This window comes from Epargyreus clarus, unplaced genomic scaffold, assembly GCF_041222505.1.
Source record: "Epargyreus clarus isolate Ecla_fem2 unplaced genomic scaffold, WU_Ecla_fem_2.2 ptg000024l, whole genome shotgun sequence".
NCBI lineage: Eukaryota > Metazoa > Arthropoda > Insecta > Lepidoptera > Hesperiidae > Epargyreus > Epargyreus clarus.
This window is the reverse complement of record NW_027332231.1, coordinates 5,609,161-5,632,266: the sequence shown is the minus strand read 5'-3', so window position 1 is coordinate 5,632,266 and position 23,106 is coordinate 5,609,161. Positions and strand designations below refer to the sequence as shown.

The 23,106-nt window shown below is 36.0% G+C and overlaps 1 protein-coding gene across 2 annotated transcripts in view; it reads left to right on the top strand.

Moving 5' to 3' along the window:
- The window catches only part of Sema1a (semaphorin 1a), a 490,410-nt gene that overhangs the window by 6,183 nt on the left and 461,121 nt on the right, over positions 1-23,106 (top strand). For both annotated transcript variants that reach the window (XM_073086961.1, XM_073086960.1), the window contains exon 2: positions 22,739-23,068. In XM_073086961.1, the coding sequence (XP_072943062.1) occupies positions 22,972-23,068 (97 nt within the window). In that variant the 5' untranslated portion in view covers positions 22,739-22,971. The remainder of the gene's footprint in view (positions 1-22,738; positions 23,069-23,106) is intronic.

Sequence of the window (23,106 nt, the reverse complement as noted above, 5' to 3'; positions counted from 1 at the left end):
TGGCTTTAACTAACAATTGAATTAAAATTAATTAAGTTAACTATGGACAACTTTTTTTATAAAAATATAGGAGTATTGTATTGCGAAAATCCCTTGATTTATCTTCTGTGGGTCCTTTATGGAATAGTATTTTTAGTATTAAATAGGTATTTATAGAAATGAGTCACAGAAAATATGACAAAAATAAAGCGCATAATATGCGACGATATACTTCATTTTACAAAGCCTTTATTGGGCATCTTATATCCATTATGTCGGTGATTCCTGTTTAAACACGAGTGGTAAATTGGCCAGCATGATTCGCTATGGCTAACTCAAGACTTACATTCTTAGTAAGAGGAGAGCGGTCCACTGAAGTGATACAGTTAGTTATAAGACCATAACTTGAAAATTTCTTACGTAGTAAAAATCTAAGCTGTCTAGGAAAGAAATTCCATATGGAACTAAAGTAATATGACACCATAACGTCGTATAAAGTAAACCATGATTCATTGCGAAATTACGTAGTTTCGGAGTGAGTCATACCGGATAGGCGTGACACGTAAATACGTTGGATTTTAGGGTGTTGTCTCTGTTATGTATGAATTATGGGTGTTGAACGCGATGAGAGTTAAAAGAAAAATCTTTGTAATACAAAATATCAACTCTATAATGCTATCTTAACATCCAACTAAAATTACCGCACTTTCAATTCTTGCGCGATAGGATAAAAGGTTTGAGTCGACTGTTTCGTTCAGAAACACTATTTCTAGGATTGAACCTAATTTAGACTAAACTTAGACAGTCTCACTATGTGGTCGACTACAAGTGTCTGCCTGATAACTACCTGGATCTCATGTATAAAACAATAACACAGCAAAAAGTGCTATGAAAACTTGGGCGCAACGATTTTTCTCGAGTGCTCGTCTTGATGAGTATGCCTGATGAGTCGCCCACGCTGTCCAGAGAGGGGTAGGCAAGTATGCCATAACCTTGGTAATCTTCATAAATAAATTGCAATAAATTGGAATGTTTCACACACTGCAACACACCAGTATGCAATTATTGAAGAAGTTATAATTCCTCATAGCATCTAAAAAGTGTGAATAAGGAGAGTACTGTTTCTTATGTAAAGTGTCGATAACAATTACGTTCGTGGAAGAACGAATTTTAAATCTTTTGATTATTTATAATTATTCTGTAAATAACTTCTATAAAAACCACTTTAATATCCAGGCTTTTAACAAACGAGAATAACGTATAAAAGTCGCTTTACATAGCAATACCTAAATGATAAAATTAATTTCAAGCCTCGGTAATAATTTGACTGACCATAGCGGTCGCTGCAACTACAATGTGTATTTCTAAAATGGTGTACGTCGCTCTGTAATGGCCCTAATTAATTAGCTTATTAATTATGAACGTAACATTTGTGGAAAATGTATCGCTATATGCGCTACAATGCGATGCTCATTTACATACAAAATAATGTGCATGTAAATTTTATCAAAAGTGATCGTATTATTCTACACCGTATTACTTCTATTGAAGTGGTATCGACCATAGACATATAGTTTTATTCAAGTTAGAATTATGCAGCCTTATTATAGAGGTTTACAAATCATATGTTTATCTGTTAATTCATTTTAATAAAGAAAGTATGATTAAGTGATGGTGACACTTGAACCATGAAGACAAAAAAGGTACATGAATTGAAATAATTGTATTAATTTTTTTCCTTTATATTACGAAGAAATTGATAAAATCATTACATTCTAAATTTTTAATCGTGTTTTAATTGTTTAATCTAAGTGAGTCGTGCGATTAAAAATTCGTAAACAAATTTTAAAAATATTCACTATGAGGGAAGAGCATTTTGTCCAACGTTAAATCAGGAAACATTTTTAGCTTGTAAATTACATTTTCATATTTACCGTAAAGTTACAATCTTGAGTAGATTAAATTGGAGCTTTACGCCTGTTATCACTTTAAATATTAGAACATTCGCAAGAGCCACCCTTATTTTTTCAACCCATGTGATTATTTTATACCAAGCAGAAGTGGTTGTTGCGTACCCCGTGACTATAAAAATAAATTACAATGTTAAATTTTGTTCACCCCACGATAAAAGAGATTCAAAGATTCGCCATGGTAGGTCGTAGCTTTTTATTAGTTAAGGCTAATATGTAATACTTGATTAATATCGTGTTTATGGCCTTTGTCGCGGTAACATTCAACTTTCAATCGATTTTAATTTAGATTACGAAATATACACGGACTAATAGGTATCTATATTTTGCGTTGTTCTATTGTGTATTTGAATACAGTTTTTCTTGCTCACATAATGGAAGAAGGACAAAAGGTTAAAGAAATTGTATCCATCTGTATTTTCCAAGATAGCCTTTACATACAAGGACAAATATTTGAAAAATGGCTTATAGACTATATATTGTTAATTGATTCTAATCATACAGAGTGATATATTACTTTCGAAATTAAGGTTAATCTCTTTTCAGAAACACCTAACAATTTTAGTAACAAGTCTGCAACAGCATACGTAATTACGCTATTCAGTTTATAGAGAACGGCTAACGTAATAGTTTCCACTGGTTTACGGTGCAATACTAAACTAAGGTGCAGTTAGTCCAGTGTAGTCTGCCAAAGAGAATTGGAGACCTCGGCGGAATTCGAACTTGAGATGTACCTTCGAATACCATCGCAACAATGGCGTTCAACTGAGAATTGCAACACAGCGTTGCAACCATTCTCTACTGATGACACGTGCCTTTTGTTTTGTGAAGGGATCAATTCAACGTGGAATTCGACGTGTAAACGTAGTGTTAAATTCTGCGCATAATTCAACCGAGACACATCTTACCGTTTTAACTGGAATGAGGAAATTCAAGAATGTAATGCGGTATGAATTTTGTCAATGTTCATACCGGAAACGTTTGGCTATTGTTAAGTTGTGACCCATTATTCAAGTCGCGAGCTAGTGATTTTTTAAGAAGTTGTAGGTATTTTATATAACATGTATCATGGTTTAAAAATATATGCGATGTATTTCTTGGTTTGTTTTCCTGAGAATCAACATCATTATAAATAAACCTGTCTTGTGACTGACTTAGAACTTCATTCATAAAAACAGATTTTTCACTATATTTTTTAAAATAAAAAACATTGACGAAATGTGCAAACATCCGTGTAATTTGTCACACAATACGTCAATTTGTGATACATTGGCATTGTTTTTCCGTTTTTGCACAGGCAGTGCATATTCAGCAAATTAAAACTTTCTCCCCGCGTGCAATTTCGTAGTTTCATGTCGCGTATTGTTTTCAAAACGTAACTTTCTCCACAACTCGCGGCAACAGACACAAGCTGAGTAATGACTCTAAGGAAAACAGCTTCCATCGACAAAGGGCCATTATGTCAAAAACAAACCCAGCCTCGTGCTCCGTAGCCAATTCCCTCCATGTTTGCTAAGGGCTGTTATAAATATGCAAATGTTATTTTGCGTTTAGCGCGCACTGCAATAATATTTATATTGAAATCGGCGCCTGCTGTCTGCCCTTGAACTCTCACTATTATTATACTGTTCAAACAACCCTTTCACATTCGGTTGAAGGCAATGCCGTGATCCATGTTTAACAGCCTCCGGATTTGTGTAACAGAACGATATAATTTTATGGTACAATATTCACGGTCCTATAATTTTCATCTTTATTTGATAGGGATGTCTAACGAACGATGATGTTATATTTTTTCTACCGCCTACGCATACCTATCGCCCTTTGTAAGGCTTCGTATAGGAAAATAATGTTATTTATTTATTATGCTGTGTCACTATGAAAAGGCACACTTACTGTGTATAATTTATTTTTATAGACTAAAAATGAAATAAATGAATAGTCAGAATATTTAGAGTAGCTTATAGTTATCAAAAATAATATTGTCTAGAAAAGGAATAATGTGTAAAACCTTTTGTCGAATAATATAGACAACGTAGATATTTGTTTTCTGGTAACTTCGACCTTTCCGTATAAAATTTAAGTAAAACTAAGAATAAACTTTCATTTCAAGTGCAAAGACAAGCAATTTTTCTGTCACACCGTCTGCTTACTTAACCCTCGTTTTACAAAGGGTCGAGTGATAAACTGGGCTCGCGACCGTCACTCAAACGATACAGATGACATCGGGACAAAATGGCAGAATGAAGACATCACCGCCACTTTCCCTAATAAAGGGCAGCCGTAAAAAACCACTACAATCATCATAACTCGCGTCGTGATGGACGCTGTCACAATGCCACTTAAAAATTAATACGACACACACCGAACATGGATGGCGCATCGAATGGTGAATTTACTAGATAGAGAGAACTGATACTCGGTTATATTGTTTTATTTGTATTCAATTCAGGGATCCGGTCCAAAGTACCTAAGATTTTTGAACGTATTTGAAGTAATCATAATTATCACTAGCTTATTTACATTAGGAAACCTATATAGCAGTTCTGTAAGTATAAAGTTCTCAATGATTAGTGAAGTCTGCCAACCCACACTTAGATCACATAGACGCATCTTATTCCGAGAGGAGAACAGTACGTACCTATTAATTGGATAGAAATATATTGAAAATGATGATGCTGAATGATTATGCTACGTGTTAATTTGACTATTACAAAACTATTATAATTAAGAAAATCTTACGCCTAACAGTCGATTGAGTTCGGTAAATATAAATATTATCATTAGAAATTTGGTCCGGAAGTTTTGCAAATGAAAGTCAAATTCAATTCTACAAAATCATATCAAATCAGCGACTTTTGATCATGTGTGTTGTTTTTAATTAAAATTTTGTTACGTCGATAAAATGTTTGCACAGCGATCATGGGTTGCTGAACAAATATCATGACTGTGATTATAATATGATTCTGGCTACTAACGTAGGTATCGTTGAGTTTTGCAAAATAGGAGTGTATGTGTTTTGCGCAGTTTGCCGATATTGGAACTTTGACCTATCAGTTATCATAAACGTCCTTAACGCCCTCAGATATATTTTATTACCTCTTTGAGGTATTGATGTACGATATCTCTCTAGATATCGAGTGAAGCTTAAGCCCTCTGGTATTATAAATAATATTTTTAATAGTAGGGTCCTTATATATGTATGGATTCGTTTCATATTTACTTCTATATTATGATTGTTATAAATGGAGAATGTCCATTTAACAGTCTTCATGTTTGTGAGATATGTTGCCCGTAATTAATTTGGATCATGAATTTCGTACTGAAAGGTTTGTGATGTCTACCAAGTCGCACTTGGCCGTCGCGGTGGACTATGGCTTAAACCGCTCTCATTCTGAGAGGAAATTCGTGCTCAACAATGGGTCTTGTAATAATGGGTTGACGACTTTTGGTTACCTAAAATATTACAATTATTATACATGAGAAAATAGTTTCAAGTAAAAACATTTTTAATAACAAAACATTCGCTATGTACAAATCGAACGTAAAAACGATATAGCTATTAGCACCCTTACTCATTGAGTGGAAATTGCAACTGTATGCACACACATGTTCACAGACAATTCTCTAGTTGATAATGGGGCGCATGCCTCCCCATTGCACACAGCTATCTGCACAGCCTTTAAGTTATGTTTTTTCCGTCTCTACAGTTCAATAAATGGGAAAGGCGTACGCTTTGTAGAAAATAATGTAAGAGTTTACTCGTTCATTTTATCTCTAATCATTCGTTTTTATTTTTAAAATACGACATATAAAATACCTTTATATGAGCACTAATGGAATTACTGAATGGAACTTATATAACGAGTTTTACATAGTTTTATTTATGCGAGAAACATATGAGAAAGATTCGGCGAAACTCTCAACAATTTGGCATAATTATTGGATGTTCAAATTTTTAAAAGATATTGTTGGTTTTTAAAATACCTATATTAAATCTATAGTGATATCAGGAAAATTTTCCCTTTATTTTTAAAAAAAATAAGTAGGTACTGCATCTTATATTATTTGTTATGCTTTTTATTATAGTAGAAATAAAAGTACGTTTAATTCAGTGCGAGTATATATGTTTGCTAGTAACCATACTTTTTCATCGAAGTGGTATCTCCTCGATCAAACCAAACTGGTTTTATATCTTTTATTAATATAGTAACTAAACATCTGTCTCAAACACAACACTAATCTTAACACAACAGCCTTAAATTGAAATTATATGCTACTGCTGATGTATTTTAAATGAATGAGTGCATGGATTTAAATCGTTGCATAGATTATATAAAAAGTAGAAGATTTCGACTAAGATTCTTCTACTAATCAGGTTAAGTAGTTCGCTCCCGCGCCACGGCAAGCGCTCTTCGCCGCGAATTAACCAACGCCCTCTTATTAACCCTTGCTCACTCTATTTCGGGAACCCGTCTTCGTATAAACGTATTAACAGTCTGGATTATGAACTGTACAGCTAGATCTTTGGCTAGAGCTATTTTTTCGGATGTACGAAGAATCTTATGGAACTTGCTCGGGCATGTAAGATGAATTCAGTCCAAGATGTGTCGCTACGCTTGGGGATTGGAAACCTTCGTGTAAACATCTCTGTATTACATCACCCTTTAAACTACAGAGCATTAAACACTACATATATAATTAGGTTTTTTCCTACTCGGTAATATTTTATAGCATGTAAATCACTTAAATTAAGAAACGAGTAAAAACGCAAAATTTTCAATCTTTAACAGCCTCACAATAAACTGCGCCTTACATGCAAAGTTTCTTAATATTTCCCATACAGTTCATGAAAAGCTTAATCCAACTCAGGTGGATCCGACAGCGTCTTAGCGGAAGAAGAAAAAATGCAAAATTTAATTAACAAAGTTATCTGAGAGCTAAAACACAAGTTTCGGAAGAAAAACGAGCGAACTGACACGTTAATTTGATTCTCCCGAATTACAACTGGTAGAGCGCGTGTGAAAGAGATTGTGGTTTGAATGCTAAGTGGGAATCAAAATCGGAATTCCGAATTCTCAAAAGTACTCACTTTTTCCATTATGTAATTTCCAGGCGACCGAGCTTTGTTCTGTTCTTCTTGTCATCAGGCACAGTTCAATGCGCAGTGTATTGCAACAACGCGAACATTGTTTGTTGTGGAGTTATTGATAGGAGTTAACTAATATCTTCTCAGTATACTAGTTGATTGAAATTTTCGTTATTGTCGCAAGAGAGATAAATAGGTTTCTTTTGAAAGAAAGATTTGTTTCTTGTAGAAACTTTTGTTGGGAATACAAACGTTTTTTTTATTATTTTTTGGATTGCTTGAGTTTAAGTGTGGAATTACTACTACTGCATAGTAGATTCTCCTTTTCATCCATATGTTTAATTTATAAATAGTAGGTACCTATAGTAAACACATTTAAATGAACTTTTAATTTAACTTTCAATTCATTCGTATTGTCCACGATAAAATGTTCGTCTTCGCCTATACCTAAGTAGAGATATGTCTCAAAATACTTCGTCTAGAAATGAACAAGCGGAGTTTTAAAAGTTGAAATCAGGGGGTGGAAGCTTCCTTGCATTGTGGGCGAGACATTCAAAAGCGTGACTCTACACTCCTTCGCAAGTAATTTACATAAAAATGCTCGGTACACTACTAAAATCTCTATATACACGAAAGTTATCCGCAGATTCTCACTTCGCTAACACTTTTAAACAATATCTGGAATGCTTATAGCTTAGTGGTGTAAGTAAACGTAAATGTTATGTCAGGTCAAAGCCCGTAGTTTCTATGTACGAAATCGGGTGAGGTGAGGATTTTTTATCAAAAGGAATTGGTTCACAAGTCAGTTTTTAAGAAAGTTTGTGTTGAGTTGAATGTTGTTTATTTTAATTGGAAAAAAGTTAAACACGTTGGAGGCCTTGTAAGCTATTTAAAAACATTTAAACACGGGTTGATCATATCTAAATTTTATCATATCCTATGTTTACGGATCCTCCAATAAACCATTAGATTCTATTGGATTATCGCTCCAAGACTGGTCTGGATACAGTAGAATGTCGCATTACACCGCAGTCACCAAAATAAAATCTTGATACACGAAACTTAAATTCTCACGCTTCCACTACGAACATAATATTCTTGTGCAAAGTTAGCTTCTTTCATGTTTATTTTCTAAAGTGGGCCAGTCGATCGATGTCGGTGGGTTATCCAGTAGGTAAGGATCGTCACTTAATCTGCGATGTTGCACTTGGCGAGATAATTTCACGCCAGCCAACGTCGGCGGCTCCGGCATGCTTGCCATCAATTCAATTTCATACCTATAAGTTTGGTCGGAAACTATCCTAGTCTTCGATTAACTTACTGCGATTGAACTACTTGGGAATTTATTCGACGAGCTTTTAACTCACTTACTTTTGTGAGTAAATAAGTTATGTAGTCGATTTGCATACCTATAAGTTTGAAGATTTAGATTAGGACGATCTGTTGTATTATACATAACGTTTATTAAATAATTCTGTAGTGTGTAAGGATTTTGTACGTGTTACCTATGAAAACTTGGTTAAAATGCTTCGTGCAGGTGTCGTATCTTACCAGTCTTACCGTACGCTTTAGCTCAGAACACCGTAACGCTTAAATTTTTTACTAGAAGGCAAAAACTTAATGCAACTTTGTAATCTATCTTTTTGAATACGCTCTATTCAGTAATCAAATTTCATATTGTGAAAGGTTATTTAATATATTTTCTATCTTGCAATTCGCTAAAAATATTATTTGTATTACTATCGGGAGATTCGCTAATAGAGATTTCAACGACACAATTGTATTCAGTGAGTGGATACGATTGGATTGAATAATTGATTTATTTAATAATGAATTGAAATGTGTACAAATTTATTTATATGCGAACGAGGGGCGGATGAGACCCGGGATCAGACTATCCGATATTAAAGTTACCCTCTGCGTATATCAAATGAAGTCTTTCTAAACTATTCCGAGCAACGATTCGTTGACGATATCTGCACTGCGAGGGAAATATCTTGATACTGATCTGCGTTTGATTGTAACCGTAGATTATTTAAATATTAATCTGAATATTTTATGCATTTCTCGATAAGGTATTATAAATTTAATATTCGTATCACAAACGAAATAAGAGTGAAATATAGACGTGCCGTGATATGTCTTGTTATGTAACAAAGATTTGAAAAGACAAAAAGGCAGTTTTTATTTCCTTTAGGATTCTAAAATAAGTATATCATGTGACCAAATAATTAATCAAATAAGGAGTGCTACTGAGGCCGCATTTCCGTGCGTGCTACATAAAATGTTAATATTGGCAGCAGACAGTAGCAATAATTCTATTGTTATCAATGCCAAATACTTGCCATTATCACATAACAGTTATGCTATTAAGCATAATAAGTTTTATTTTAAGCTTTTAAAACCCAATTAGTCATATGTTAACGTTAAAGATTCATTCACGAAAGTATAATGAAATAATTTCATTCAATACTTATTTGAATCCGCCAACTTACTTCATTGTGAGAAAATCGTACATCATTATCAAGTACACTCGGTCCCGGTAGCCGTCGGGATCGATACTCATATGATTGTAAATGTAGATTGATTGGCTGCTACTCGCGTTTCTTTTTCAGACCAACTCTGTTGCACTAGTTCCATTATGTTCCGTTCTACGGGATTTACAAACTACAGTGATTGGAACTGAATGCTTGATACGTATTTACACTCGTGTGAATACTTCTTTTCATGGCCTTATTGACTTAACTTACTAGTTGTGTGCTGTTGTAAACCAATTTGTTTACTCACACTCGGAAAATATTTGTGTATGAATTTTTATGTTCTTGTTGCTAATATTTTTGGGTTTTATGTTTTTTTTTATTATTAAGATTGCTGGATTCATAGATTAGTAAAGATTATTCGTTCCTAACAAGAAAATGTAACCTTTTGACAATTGTCACTGTCATCTATTTTCGTGTTTGAAAAATATTAAAAAAATGTAGTTTTTAGATCATTTGCGAATGAAACGATATTTCTTCGCACTTTTTCTTCGATTTAATGTCTTAACTGTGTATGTCGGCATTGTTCCGCGTAAATTACAGCCATTAAACGGCTGTCAGAATTGTCAGCCGTTTAAGTCATTTAATGGCTTCCTTCAATTACAAGGCCGTGATATATCTGTACTTATCTATGGCCGGATTAGGCAAACTGCATTCATTTCTCGCGCTGATGCTCTGAATTAAAAAGCGTGTGGTAAAGCGCAACTTCCAGTATAATAAATATCAAGGGACAATAACATTAAATGCGGATAAATGTATTTTATTGATAAATAAATCCGTAATTACTTATTTTGAGTGACCAACTCTTTGTGAAAGTTATTGTTACCAAAAATATTGCGTCACGGGCAGTAAAATATGAACAAATTAAACATTGTCATATTGTCGAGTTATAAAATTATGTTATAATTGTTCCACGTAATTTATGTAATTAATAATTTAATTTTAGTAGGTTCATCTATAAAACTGAACTCGTACAAAATGTTTCTGTAAACATTTACATGATGCACACCTTTTTTTTTTTGTTTTCGAGGGGAAACCTTCAAAAGGTACCCCGTGCCGTGGGAGCGACACAGGGTTATGTGGGATTCTTACCGCAATAAAACCCCCCCGGTGGCCGACCTCGGCGTTGCCAAGAGGACTCCGGGATCTCCAACGGAACGCAACCGGAGTCCTCTGAACGCGTTGCCCCTTCGGGCTCCGCCTAGGTGAGCTTCGGGACTCGCCACACCGTCTGGTATTTACGACGGTATGCGACCGTCCTTCCTTCCCGGCCGTCCTTCCTTCCCAGCCGTCCTTCCTTCCCGGCCGTCCTTCCCGGAGTTGCTTGCTGTACGGTTCGACCTCCCAATCTTGCCGCCCGCAACCCCGGAAGCCCCCTTTTAGTTGCCTCCTACGACAGGCAGGGGATACCGTAGCCCTATTCTAGTCCCGGGACTATAGGGACAACTACATGATGCACACCTACATATCCATAATTATGTAACCTTAAATTCGCGTACTTATATCATACATGTATTTGAAAATTTGCTATAAATTAAGATAGTAGGAAACAAGAATCCATGAATTTAATTTTCATTGCTTCACTTAAACTTAAATTATTTTCCCGTATTCTCAATTGCTTAAAAATATCGACAACGGTCAAGTCTGAAGAGTAAAATATATATTTTTATGATTTAACTTGTTAGATCATCTACTTGTAAAGCTTTGGCGCGCCTCCATTTAATACGCCGATGCAGTATTTCTTTACCAAACTCCAAGTTTTAGCTGTAGTTCACCGTAGCTGAGATTCTTGCTCGATAATATTCTGTTAAATCAGGAATTAACTGTGTTATTCCCATCTGCAAATCGATCCCAATCAACTAAAGTGAAGCAACTTTACCGACTCTTGAAAGTTCGTTTGGTGCGAATCAAACTGATACCGCACTTTAAAATATGAAAGATTCAATAAAAATATTATTTTGGAGCGGTTGGTGGGTGGAATGGAATCTGTTATAGTTACCTTTATATAGCAGTGATAGCCAAGTGGATAATAAACGTGGCTTCTTGATCGAGGGGTCCGAGGTTCAAATCCCAGGCACGCAACTCTGATTTTTCCAAATTATGCGCGTATTAAAAGTTAATTATAATTATGACTTGCTTAAGCGGTGAAGGAAAACATCCTGAGGAAACCTGTATACCTGAGAATTCTTAAAAAGTTCTCAAAGGTATGTAAAGTCTACCAATTCGCACTTGGCCAGCGCGTGCTATGGCCTAATCCGTCTCATTCTGAGAACAGACCCGTGCCCAGCAGTGGGACAGTAAAGGGTTCATGATGATGATGATGACGACGTTATACTTACCTCGGGCGGAAAAGTATTTCATAAGCGTTGGTGACCACTTAAATTGTGGAATCTGTATTTTCAAATGTCCACATCTTTATTATCATTAACTCATTCCCGTCTTAGCTAAATACATTGATGGACGGTACCACCACTAGGCATACCAGAAGGTCTCGGGTTTGATCTTCGGCCAAGCACAAATCTTAATGATAAATTTATATCTCCTTTCTGCGTCTGGATTTTTATACTCGTCTTTGTGTTCATGTAATCATGGGAAATCCTAGTACAGAACTATGGGAATAGGAAGCGTTTTTTTATTTTATTTTCATGAAGTGCTCTCATTTACGCCGCTCTATAGTGACTATTTGACTAAACGAAATATACTGTTGAGCATACATGGTGTGTGTTGATGTGTTTGCTTTGCCAACGAATGGCTTTACCAGCCATGTTTTTTCTATCCATTATTCGCCAATCATTCACTTTATGAACTTACACGAATGGTTAAACTTCATTCATGTTATTGAATAATAAAATAAATATTCGAATACAGTTTTAAAATTGAATAGTTAAGCGATTTGCATTTAATTTTATACGTTGACATATCGAAACTAATTGCTGGTAACATCGGTAATTAATGGAAGGTAATCAGGACCAAATACAGTTGTTGCAATTAAAACGTGTTGGTCTGCAAAAGTTATATTTTATGCAATCAATTTGTAGTGTCAGCTATAATTATTAAAATATCGCTATGTACACTAAAAGCCTCTGTGTGTGTGTGATATGGACAGTTGGACATATTCAAAATGCACAAACCCAGACCCAGAAAAAAATCTAAATTCATCATTTTAACCGTTCTGCCACGCTGGTTGTCTAAGATAATATAATAAAGGTAATAATGCATTTTTAAAATGCAGTTAATAAGTTAATTATTAACTGCATTTTAAAAATGCTTATCCAAGTAGATATACGATGAAAATGCAAAAACACTGCAATATTAGTTTAAAATAATCTGTTTGATTTTCTCATCCATGATAAAAACAGAAACATACCTACACTTTTTGTTGACTAGGATAATATAGCCACATTCTTTGTTTAACCTCACAAATGGCTTTATAAACCTCAGTCAAAGTGCAAAACAGTGGTATGCAATACCACTCGCATCACATAGGAAAATTAATCCCAGATCAAAAAGTTTCTCGTTCCCGGATTCCCTATTTGCTTTCGTTTCCCCACAAAAGTGTCTTTTTGTTCGGCTAACGTGGGCGACATGTTTGTTTCATATTAAGGTGATGGCATATTACCCGACAGCGTTGTCTGGTCCCTTTATGCAAAATGCAACGTCTGTTTACTAATTTCGAGGATGGGTAATTTTTCCTCGGGTTTTCATAACGATCCGTGTGATAGGGATGCTAACTCATACGCTAACTATAGCGTAGAGCGTTGTATGAGTTTCGGGTACAATCGCAACATCTTGGGCTCTGATGTTTTAACAAGCTTTTTAAAAGGTTACATTTGAAATTACATGATTCTAATATGTAATTTGGAGGTTTTGTTTTCTATTTATGAGATAGGTATTTCGAATCGCGGAAGGGGAGGTCGTTGCAATTTGTATTATTTGTAATATTTTTGTTATATTAAATTCCTCAACGAGTCGACCAATTAGTAATAGACCATCTTGGTAGGGTTTTTTATCAAAGCCGATCTAAGTATCGATGAAACAGTACATGGTTTTGATTTTGTAAGTTTGTTTGGTAATTTTGTTCATGATATACTCTTATACTTATATTACCTTACACAGTCTTTTTATGATATATCGTTATACTTATCGATAGAATATCGCCTCAACTCGGTTACTCCCACTCCAATCGTATATCAATTGTGAAGATACACGTAAAGTGAAACGCCGATATCTTTTGTTATTTTAGTGGGTAAGAACTCAGTAGCGAAAATGTGTCAAGGATCGTATTATTGTGAGTGAACCCGCCTTAGACGTTCGCCACAAATTAGGAGGCGGCAGTCGGCAGCCAGCTTTTCACTATCGGGTTTATAATAAAATATGTATTGTATAACGAGACTTCAAACTTGAATAAAAATAGCTTGCAGAATGTTGTAATTGAAGATACTACATCTATATTATGTCATAAACATTTAACATTAGGTACCTATAATGTTTTTTCTTTAAAATGTAGTGATAGCGTAGTGGTTAAAGTTCGGTCCTTCAATTAAGATTAAGTCTGGGATTGGAAGCGTTTTCGCTATGTAACTCTGAGTTTTGTAAGATATATTTGTGTTATAAATAAAATATTGCTTCTTAAAACGGAGACACTCGGACATTAATGGGTTGACATCGATTTTATATCTCTCGTATCCAATACACCTGCTGTCGGTAGTATAATTACAATTCTAATGACACCTTAGAGTAATGTTAAGCTACTCATCCATCCATCCATCCATCAGCCTTTTGAGGTCCACTGCTGGACATAGGCCTCCCCTAATTGGCGCCACTCCAACCGGTCCCATGCCCTTTGAAGCCAGCGGTTTCCCGCCGTCTTCTTCAGGTCGTCGGTCCACCTGGTCGGTTAAGAATACTAAAAATAGTAAACTACAATCGTTATAACTTAAAAACAACATTGTTTGTAAAACGATTATTATCACTGTCGAAACTGCTACTAAGCGGTTCAAAAACATTAAACTGTAAACGACAATCACTACACCTAATAATTTATGTCTCAGGATATAAATATTATATTCCTTTGAAATCCAAGCCAACGATAAAACGTAAACCGAAAGCTTTTGTTCTGTCACATTTACTCTTTATATTATTCTTTACATAGCGCGATATTTTCATATTAGCTCGGCGTTCTTGATTTTATTTTAATGCTAACGTGATGGCAAGGTTAGGGATGGGTCTTTGTGTTTGTGACACGTTATCAAATGCTGGATTTTTACGTAGCTTACCAATTATCTAATGTTTTAGTAGAGTAACCTGTAGGTAAATGCCGTTTTTGATCTCATAACAATACTTTACAAATAGTTTCGAGATTTCGTAAAAATATGATTGTTTGAGAATAGGCAGAAGACTAAAGTTAGTAGAGCTCGTGGTTCGAATGAGGCGGAATCACCCTTACCCATATTTCGGTGTTATAGCAGCAATGCAAATATTGCTGTGTCCACAATACTCAAACAATTAGAAAAACGATGCTAATAGTAGTCCACTCACCATTAGGTACATGATCGGAACGAAAATCGTTGCTACGTCTATTTAAAAAAAAAACCGTTTTGTGTTGTGAAATAGAGTAAGAGTAAACTAAATTAATACGCCTCGGCGTATTCATTTAGTTTTAGAGGTTACATACGGGTCTTTTTGATCGACTTCAGATATGGCTTCTTTACTATAGCTTTAGTTATTTAATCATTTTAAACTTTATCAATGAGATCTAAACTTGTTTTTGTATGTTTTCTTATATAAACTATTTATAGGTTTAATGAATTAAGCGCTTAAATAAAAATAACAAAGAGGTTAACGCCGACAAAGTACACTCTCTGTGTATTCGTAATATCGTTTTCAAAGAAATAGCGCAAAGAAAGGTGCGTCAAAATGTGTGCTTACATCAATTAATAATAGAATATAATGATTATGCTGTAATAACTCAGGGCGAGTGTTCGGAACGAGGGCTGGTTGGAAGTCCGGTGAGACTTGACGTTTTGAGGGGTGGCCACAACACGAACGGATAGGGATGAAAGAAACCTAGCCTATGTCGAAATATTTTTATACTAGTTTTTGCTCGCGGCTTCGCCCGCGTTTAAAATAAAAGAAAATACATGACATGCTAAAATACATAAAACTGGAAATTCGTACCTTCATTGGAATGACAGTGGCGCCATCTGGCGAAAATTGGTCGTACCAACTCTGGAACCGTCGTGGGCTCATAGACAACAACTTTGCTAAAGATCATCACTTGATCAAATGCATAGTTTACGATTCAATCCTTACTAATATTGATTAAAATAATCGATTTTTTTGGTCCAAAAGATCGATACTCCGATTAATCGATCTTAGATCGCCATCCCTAGTTTCCGTGGAATTTCCGGGATAAAAACCATCCTATGTCCTTTCTCGGGTCTCAGACTATCTTTGTACAAAATTTCATTAAAATCGGTTAAGTGGTTTAGGCGTGAAGAAGAGACAACCAGACAGACAGAGTTACTTTCGGATTTATAATATTAGTAAGGAAGTAAGCATTAGATACTATGACTCTCATGTGATTGACTATAGTTGAATTGACATGATTAAACAAAAATGAAAACTCATGTGGGGTCATATTAAATAGGTACATTTTAATATTTTTTTATGAATTGAAATTTTGAGTTTTACTGCGAGTTATAAGTGCCATTTTCGATGTTTATCTTATCAAAACATAACGTATTATTTTTGTTGTTTGTTTATTTGCCACTTTACTGAACTGGTTTTAAATGCAGAAATGAAGTATTATATACTTGCATAGGCTACTTTTTAGTTTAAAACTATTTAAATATTCTATTCTTTGATATAATATTCAAATAGCAAATGAGCATGCAATCCAACTGATGAAAAGTAGCTACTGCAGGCCGTGAATATTTGTCCCTGTAGTTCCGGGACCAGAATAGGGCTACGGTATCCCCTGCCTGTCGTAAGAGGCGACTAAAAGGGGCTTCCGGGGTTGCGGGTGGCGAGAGTGGGAGCTGGAACCGCCCGGCCGGCGACCCCGGGAAGGACGGCGGTATATGAGGTCGCATACCGTCGTGCACATCAGACGGAGTGGCGAGCACCACTCTCGCCTGGGCGGAGCACGACGGGGCAACGCGCTAAGAGGACTCCGGTTGCGTTCCTTTGGAGATCCCGGAGTCCCCTACGCAGCGCCGAGGACGGCCACCGGGGGGTTTTTAGTGCGGTAAGAATCCCACATAACCCCGTGTCGCTCCCACGGCATAGGGTACCTTTTGAAGGTTTCCCCCCTCGTAAAAAAAAAGGCCGTGAATATTTATTATCAACTCTACTAGTACTAGAGGTTAGCAATGGTGCTGCTTCTCAGAATTAAGTTTAAACGCTTCGGATAAGTATGTCTTTCTCACGCAGTAGAAACGTAGCAGCGCTTAACACTGTTGTTGTAAGGCAGAAATAGGTGTGGAAGTGTTGCTTCTGAAGTGGAACCACAGACAGTTCTACCACCATCAAACAACTACGTAAAACTCATAGAACCGCGTGCAAAATACAAGCTCAATTTATATATTTCGCTTGGATACAAGTATCGATTGACTGAATATGTGTAGGTGAGACACAGTTTGAATATGAAGCGACTAGCTTTACAGGGATCAAAGGATTAACCTAAATCATTTTGATATAAAACATTTCGTTATGAATAACAGTCTGCTAAAACATAAATAAGAGATAAATTATGGAGTTGTACCGGTTTATGAATAAATATTTAAATATCTATAACTTTTCTGTTTTTTACTGTTTTTAGTTTCGTTTAGATTTTCATCAATACAAAATAATAACGCTATTGGAAAAGATTATTAATCGACTATTTTTAATTAATCCTTCGATAATTGAATTATTTTCTGAAATTCATAGGTACTAATTAATTGTCTATAATCTTGTTAATCATAGGCTAGAATTAGACTTAAGGATCTATTTATTTAAGCTGGAAAAAGGTAAAAATCCTACAGAATTATTTATTTTCAAATCGATGATTAGGATGATTAGTACATAAGGGCTATTTATTCGGAATGAAATAACAGAAAAAAGAGGTTAGTATTCTGTGACTAATACGAGTAATTACTAAATACTGAGTAGAAAATGGATATTAGGTCCAGGCTTCGTATTTTATCAAACTCAAGATTTTCATAGTTGTATGTATAAAATGAACAAAATATGCTTCGGAAGTCTATAATTATGCTTTTAAGTGAGTGATTAAGCCCTACTAGGATTCCCTGTATTGATTCAGACACACATGACCGCTCCAACACCCCAGTAACGGGTTGATATGATAAATTAGAACAACGCTATTTTTCCGCATAACATGAAACAGGCGAGAAAGCTGCACCATGTCACGTAGTAACAAGACACTACATAGTTCATTTCCGCGGCTCGAGTTTTCTCGAGATGTTCGGAGAGGCCGCCAAGAATATGTCGAGTGTTTTTTGATATCCGAACCTGAAAGAAAACGACTTTTTTCCCTCAACGGTTGATATGGTTTTCCGCTATGTCCTTGTCCTATGAGCGTGAAGTTTTTGTCCCCTTGTCACAGAAAATAATGAGTTATAAGATGGGACGTGGCGCCACAGTTCCTTTGCGGCTGTGGTCCCGTGATATATTGCCCTGATTTAAAATTAATATTAGGATGAAATTAATAATTACGTTATGTAGAAGTTATACTTGTCAAACGTTTATTTTGTAGATCAAGTTTCAGTCGCAAAATCTACAAGTTTATAAAAAGGCGAATATCTACATCCATACTTGCTCTGTTTAATATTTAAAATTATCCTGTCGATATCGTATGACGGTGCGTTTGCGTATTAAAATTTCATTTCTGTATTTTTGCTCTTAAAAAAGTTATATGACTTAAAAATCAAAATTGTGTCACACGCAATGGCAGTTGATTCGGAATCACGGTTGGACGGTTCAATTCCATCTATTTGTTTAGACGTATGTACCTATTCCAACAAAACGAGAAAAAGTAGACGCTGCACTACACTAAACAAATATAGAATTTAAAAGCTAGCGTAACGATACACATAAATGGCACTAAACTAAAAAATAAAGTGGACAAATGTTAACGTACAAGTAAATCAACGTGCAGTAACCACACGGTGTGGGTTTAACGGAAAACCCGGTATATAACCGCACCTGCGCTTTTTCGATTAGAAAAATAAACGAGTTAATTGAAATCTCTTTTACGTGTTAAAACGATTTATTACTGCTTTTTCAACGTGTTTGATGTTTTAAAGCCCGACTTTGGTTTGTGAAAAACAAATCTTTTTAGTCGATATAAAATAACTAAATCGACTAAACTATGTAAGTGAAAACGTAAAAGCGTGTACTTATTAATGATTGTCTGTTCATCCGTTCGTCTGTGAGGACTTGCCGTATAATTGGCTGGAATATTTTTACTAGAATTAGCAAGCTATAACTGATGATGTTACTAATTAATCACATCACATTTTCCTCGAAATATATCTAAAGTTTCTGTTACTTGAAACCGTACCATTTAGAAAGCTTCTGTATAATATTATTTCGCATTTAAAGTATTACCTCTATTAATTTGAGCGTTATTTCTGCTTAGCGAATGAAAACCGTTGATTTCTAGGGGACGGGAGGCACGCTTGTTATTTATAATTTATTCTCTCAATTAATACGTCTCGACGACTGTACCTTCCTCGTCTACGCCTTTATAATAGATCTTAAGTTGAAGTTTGACGTGCACAAGGATTTGTTTTGTTTCCTAATCCCTCGGGAAAGTTATCGAGATTTCGGAGAGTGATTACAGCGGGACTCGCGAACTACTGGAGAATATTCAATTGTCTTTAAACTGGGATAAAAGTTTACTTCATTTCTACGATTAGGAAAGAATGCCAATTAAACGGGTGTAGAAAAGTTCGTGGAATGTCGCACCTATTTCTTTCTTCAAGTAGTAATGTATACGCTGTTGTGTTTTGGATTTAAGTTCGTTGTAAAATTTCGTAAAAACATGTAATTTAGTATCATAGGCAGAAGAAGGGGAATAGGATTGTAAAAGTAGGTTAGTTTCGTAAATCATTTTATCTGCAAATAATATTCATTTCCGTAATGTATCATATAATAATGTAATTATATAAATACATATTGAAATAAATTCAGCTACTCCTTTAGACGGTTTCTGACTGTTTCATCGTCCCCCATATATTGATTGAAGTACTTTGGATTGAACACAAATTTTAGTTTACAAATTCCAAATTAATCTAGCATCGAAAAGTTTTAGAGATACTAGTATATCGCTACATATTAATAATTTACTGAAAAAATATCCAGTTTAAGCTAAGTTGTCGTTGTCGCAACGAATTAGCTTTTATAAACTTTTTGACTCAACCACGATGTCCTGGGAAAAAGAATTTGTAATTTTATGTACGAAATAAAATATCGGCCAACTTTGTATCCTCACGTCGCTACCCATTTATGTCTCTAGACGTTAAAAGTATTTTAAATTGACTATTACGTTAGAATAATATACTGCATTGTCTGGTTCGGCCAACCAGTATGCGGTTGAAGGTAGTGGAACCCTCTGTGGTTGTCACTCCGGAGGCACCAGCCACCATCGCCGCACTTATTTATGCATAATGACAGGAATGTTAAGCGCTGCTGTATTCTGACTGGAAGGCTGTGGTGAGGGAGACATACAGACAGATGTACATGAGCGGTAGTAACCACTTCCATCCCAAGTGAATTGTATTCTCACTCGCTAATTCTGTTATAAAAAGGGCTTTAAATTTAACGCTAATTGGATTATTATACGGGCGATGTCTGAGACGTGTCTGTGTGTCTATCCGAAACAAAGTTGTTTCGAGAATTCTCACTCGGAATTGCTAAGTTAAATACTATTCTTTCTTAATATACCTAGTTAAAACTATTTAAACGTAGGAATGAGAAGTTAAGGAGGAAGGGAAAAGTTTCATTTAATTCTCAGCAATGGCAAGATCCCTGGTCAGACCACGTTCATTAGAGGCTGCGAAGTTTGTATGAGATCTAGCGAATTATTCGTCATTAGAAAAGAAAGATCATATCGTTAACTTCATTCAAAAGTTTGCTAATTTTTGCTCTGGTCTTAAGTATGTAATGAGTTTGATCTCGGATGTTGAAGCAAGTATTTTTTAAGATGATCTACGATGCTTCAATGCGATTTTGGGGACGAGTTTCGTGGACGAAGTTAATTGCTCTCAGAGTGAGAGGCCATAGTTCACTGTCCTGGCCAAGTATGAAGTGGTAGACTTCATAGTATAAGAACTTTTTAAAGAACTCTAAAGTCTGTAGGTTTTGTCACGATATATTTCTTCACTTCAATTTTGATAAATCAGAGGTGCATGCTTGAGATTTGAACCTGAGACTCCCGTTGCTAGAGAGGTCGAGTTTCAACATCTAAGCTATCGGTCCTCCTCTAGATAAACGCATATTTTGGGACTTTCTGACGTCATATATTCAATTAAATAACATAAAGTTGAATTTCAAAGGTAATGTAATTATTAAAATTTATTCCCACGACTCTACATCACAAGACTAACGCTCTTACATTCATCCACAATAAAATGACCATGCTTTAGAATTATTTCTTTTAATGTTTTTGCAGCGTTAAAATTCATAAACTACATTTATTTCTTCACAAGAAATAAATTTTAGTGTAAATTGCATGAATTTAAAATAAGCGCCTTCTGTAAATTAAAGTTTTGCATGTAAGTTTGCATTAAAAATCTCTCGTATTTGCACTTTATTCATGTAAAACAATTACGTTTTATGCTTAACGTTTGTTAGAAAAACTTAGCAGGGATTTATAATACTAAAAATTGTATTCGTGCTTACTCTATGTAGAGGCGAGGCTTCTATGAAGCGGAGATGAGCGGAAATTAGAGCTATAATTAGTAATTTACATCGCTATAAAATGTAGTAAGCAAATGTTTAGCGAGTGAAGTGCCGACGGGTGCAAGAGGAAGTCAATTCCTCAGTGCACGCTCCGAAGTCATGCACAATGAATGTTTATTTTATTGATTTTCACACGGCCGCTACAATGCATCTCCACTAACCCAACTAAAATTACTTTGACACAGTTCTAAATAGCTTGAATAAAATTACCGGGGAGCAACTTTGGTGTATTAATAATAATGAATGCGCTACCAAGGACCCCAGTGTTGTACAAAAAGTTTTTATTTCGATAAAGTTACACTTCCCTTTTCGGGCTGCGGGATTTAGAACTTTGTAACATTAAATTAATTTTTTACGCTACGCTCGCTTCCGATGCACGTTTATTTAGTTTAGCTACGATTGATTAATTTTACGATGTGTGTAATTAGAATGGATGATCCTGATTTTTGTTTAACTTAATTGATGTTGTGTACATTTTGTTATTTATATGTAACTGGCCAAAGATACGCGTTGCGTAGCGATCGCTATATTGCTGAGTTACAGGGTTAAGGGTTCGATTCCCGCCTATCCAGGCATCGAAAAGACAAATTTAGACTTTTGCTTTGGGTCGGGGTTGGTATACTCGTTTTTTGTTAATTTATGTGTGTGTTGTTGATACAGAGAAATCTATTGTAGGACTGTAAGGACTGTAAGAATATGTGAAATATTAATTGAAACCTGATTACTGTCATGATTTAAAGGTAAGAGACAAATAGTTTCCGACCTCCTCATAAATAAAGCGGATCGTGTTACTTTATGATTAACATTCTAACTACTACTTCCAAAAAGCGGTAACTTTAGGCATCTACGGTCGTTACGTCCGTGACCATTGGAACCCATCATTACGAGATGTACGTCAATTAGTCAAAAAGTCTCGTGTTCAGATTTTTCCGCGGAAGGGGAAAGTAATAGGAGCTTTCGGAACTCAATGGGCCCTACATCCCCGTTGTTAACAGTCAAAGTTGTAATTGCAACCTTACGATTCGTTGAACTGCCGTCACGCCCTCGAGATGTCGCTAACGAATTTTTAATATGCCTACCGAAAATCCCCCGTAAACAAAAGCCTCGCGGGCGGCCCCTTTAGAGTTTAATTGCAGGTTTAGCGGCGTTCATTAGGATATGCAGGCAGTTTTTTTAACGCGATTATGACGTCGCAGGGTCGGCGATAGCCGCGAGGGTGCGTTGGGGCGAGGAGGGTTGCGTCACGTGCGAGGTCCGCACTCCGCAGCCCGACGCATGCGAGACGGCGGGGCGCCGGCAGCGCAGGCGCGCCCCCCGACTCCCCCGAGCACCAGTCCGCCGCCGGCCACCGCGCGCCCCGCCCGCCTGTGTTGCGCTCAGCCGCGCGCCGCGAGTGCTCTTCAAGTGATGTCGACTTGTGACTAGTGCCATGCTCGTGCTGCGCTGTGCCCTCATCGCGGCAACCCTCGCCGTTGCCGCCGCCGCCTGGCAGGAGAACGTTCGCCCCAAGGTCTTCGCACAATTAGGTGAGTGGACCGATGACACCGATCATCACGTTGCATCG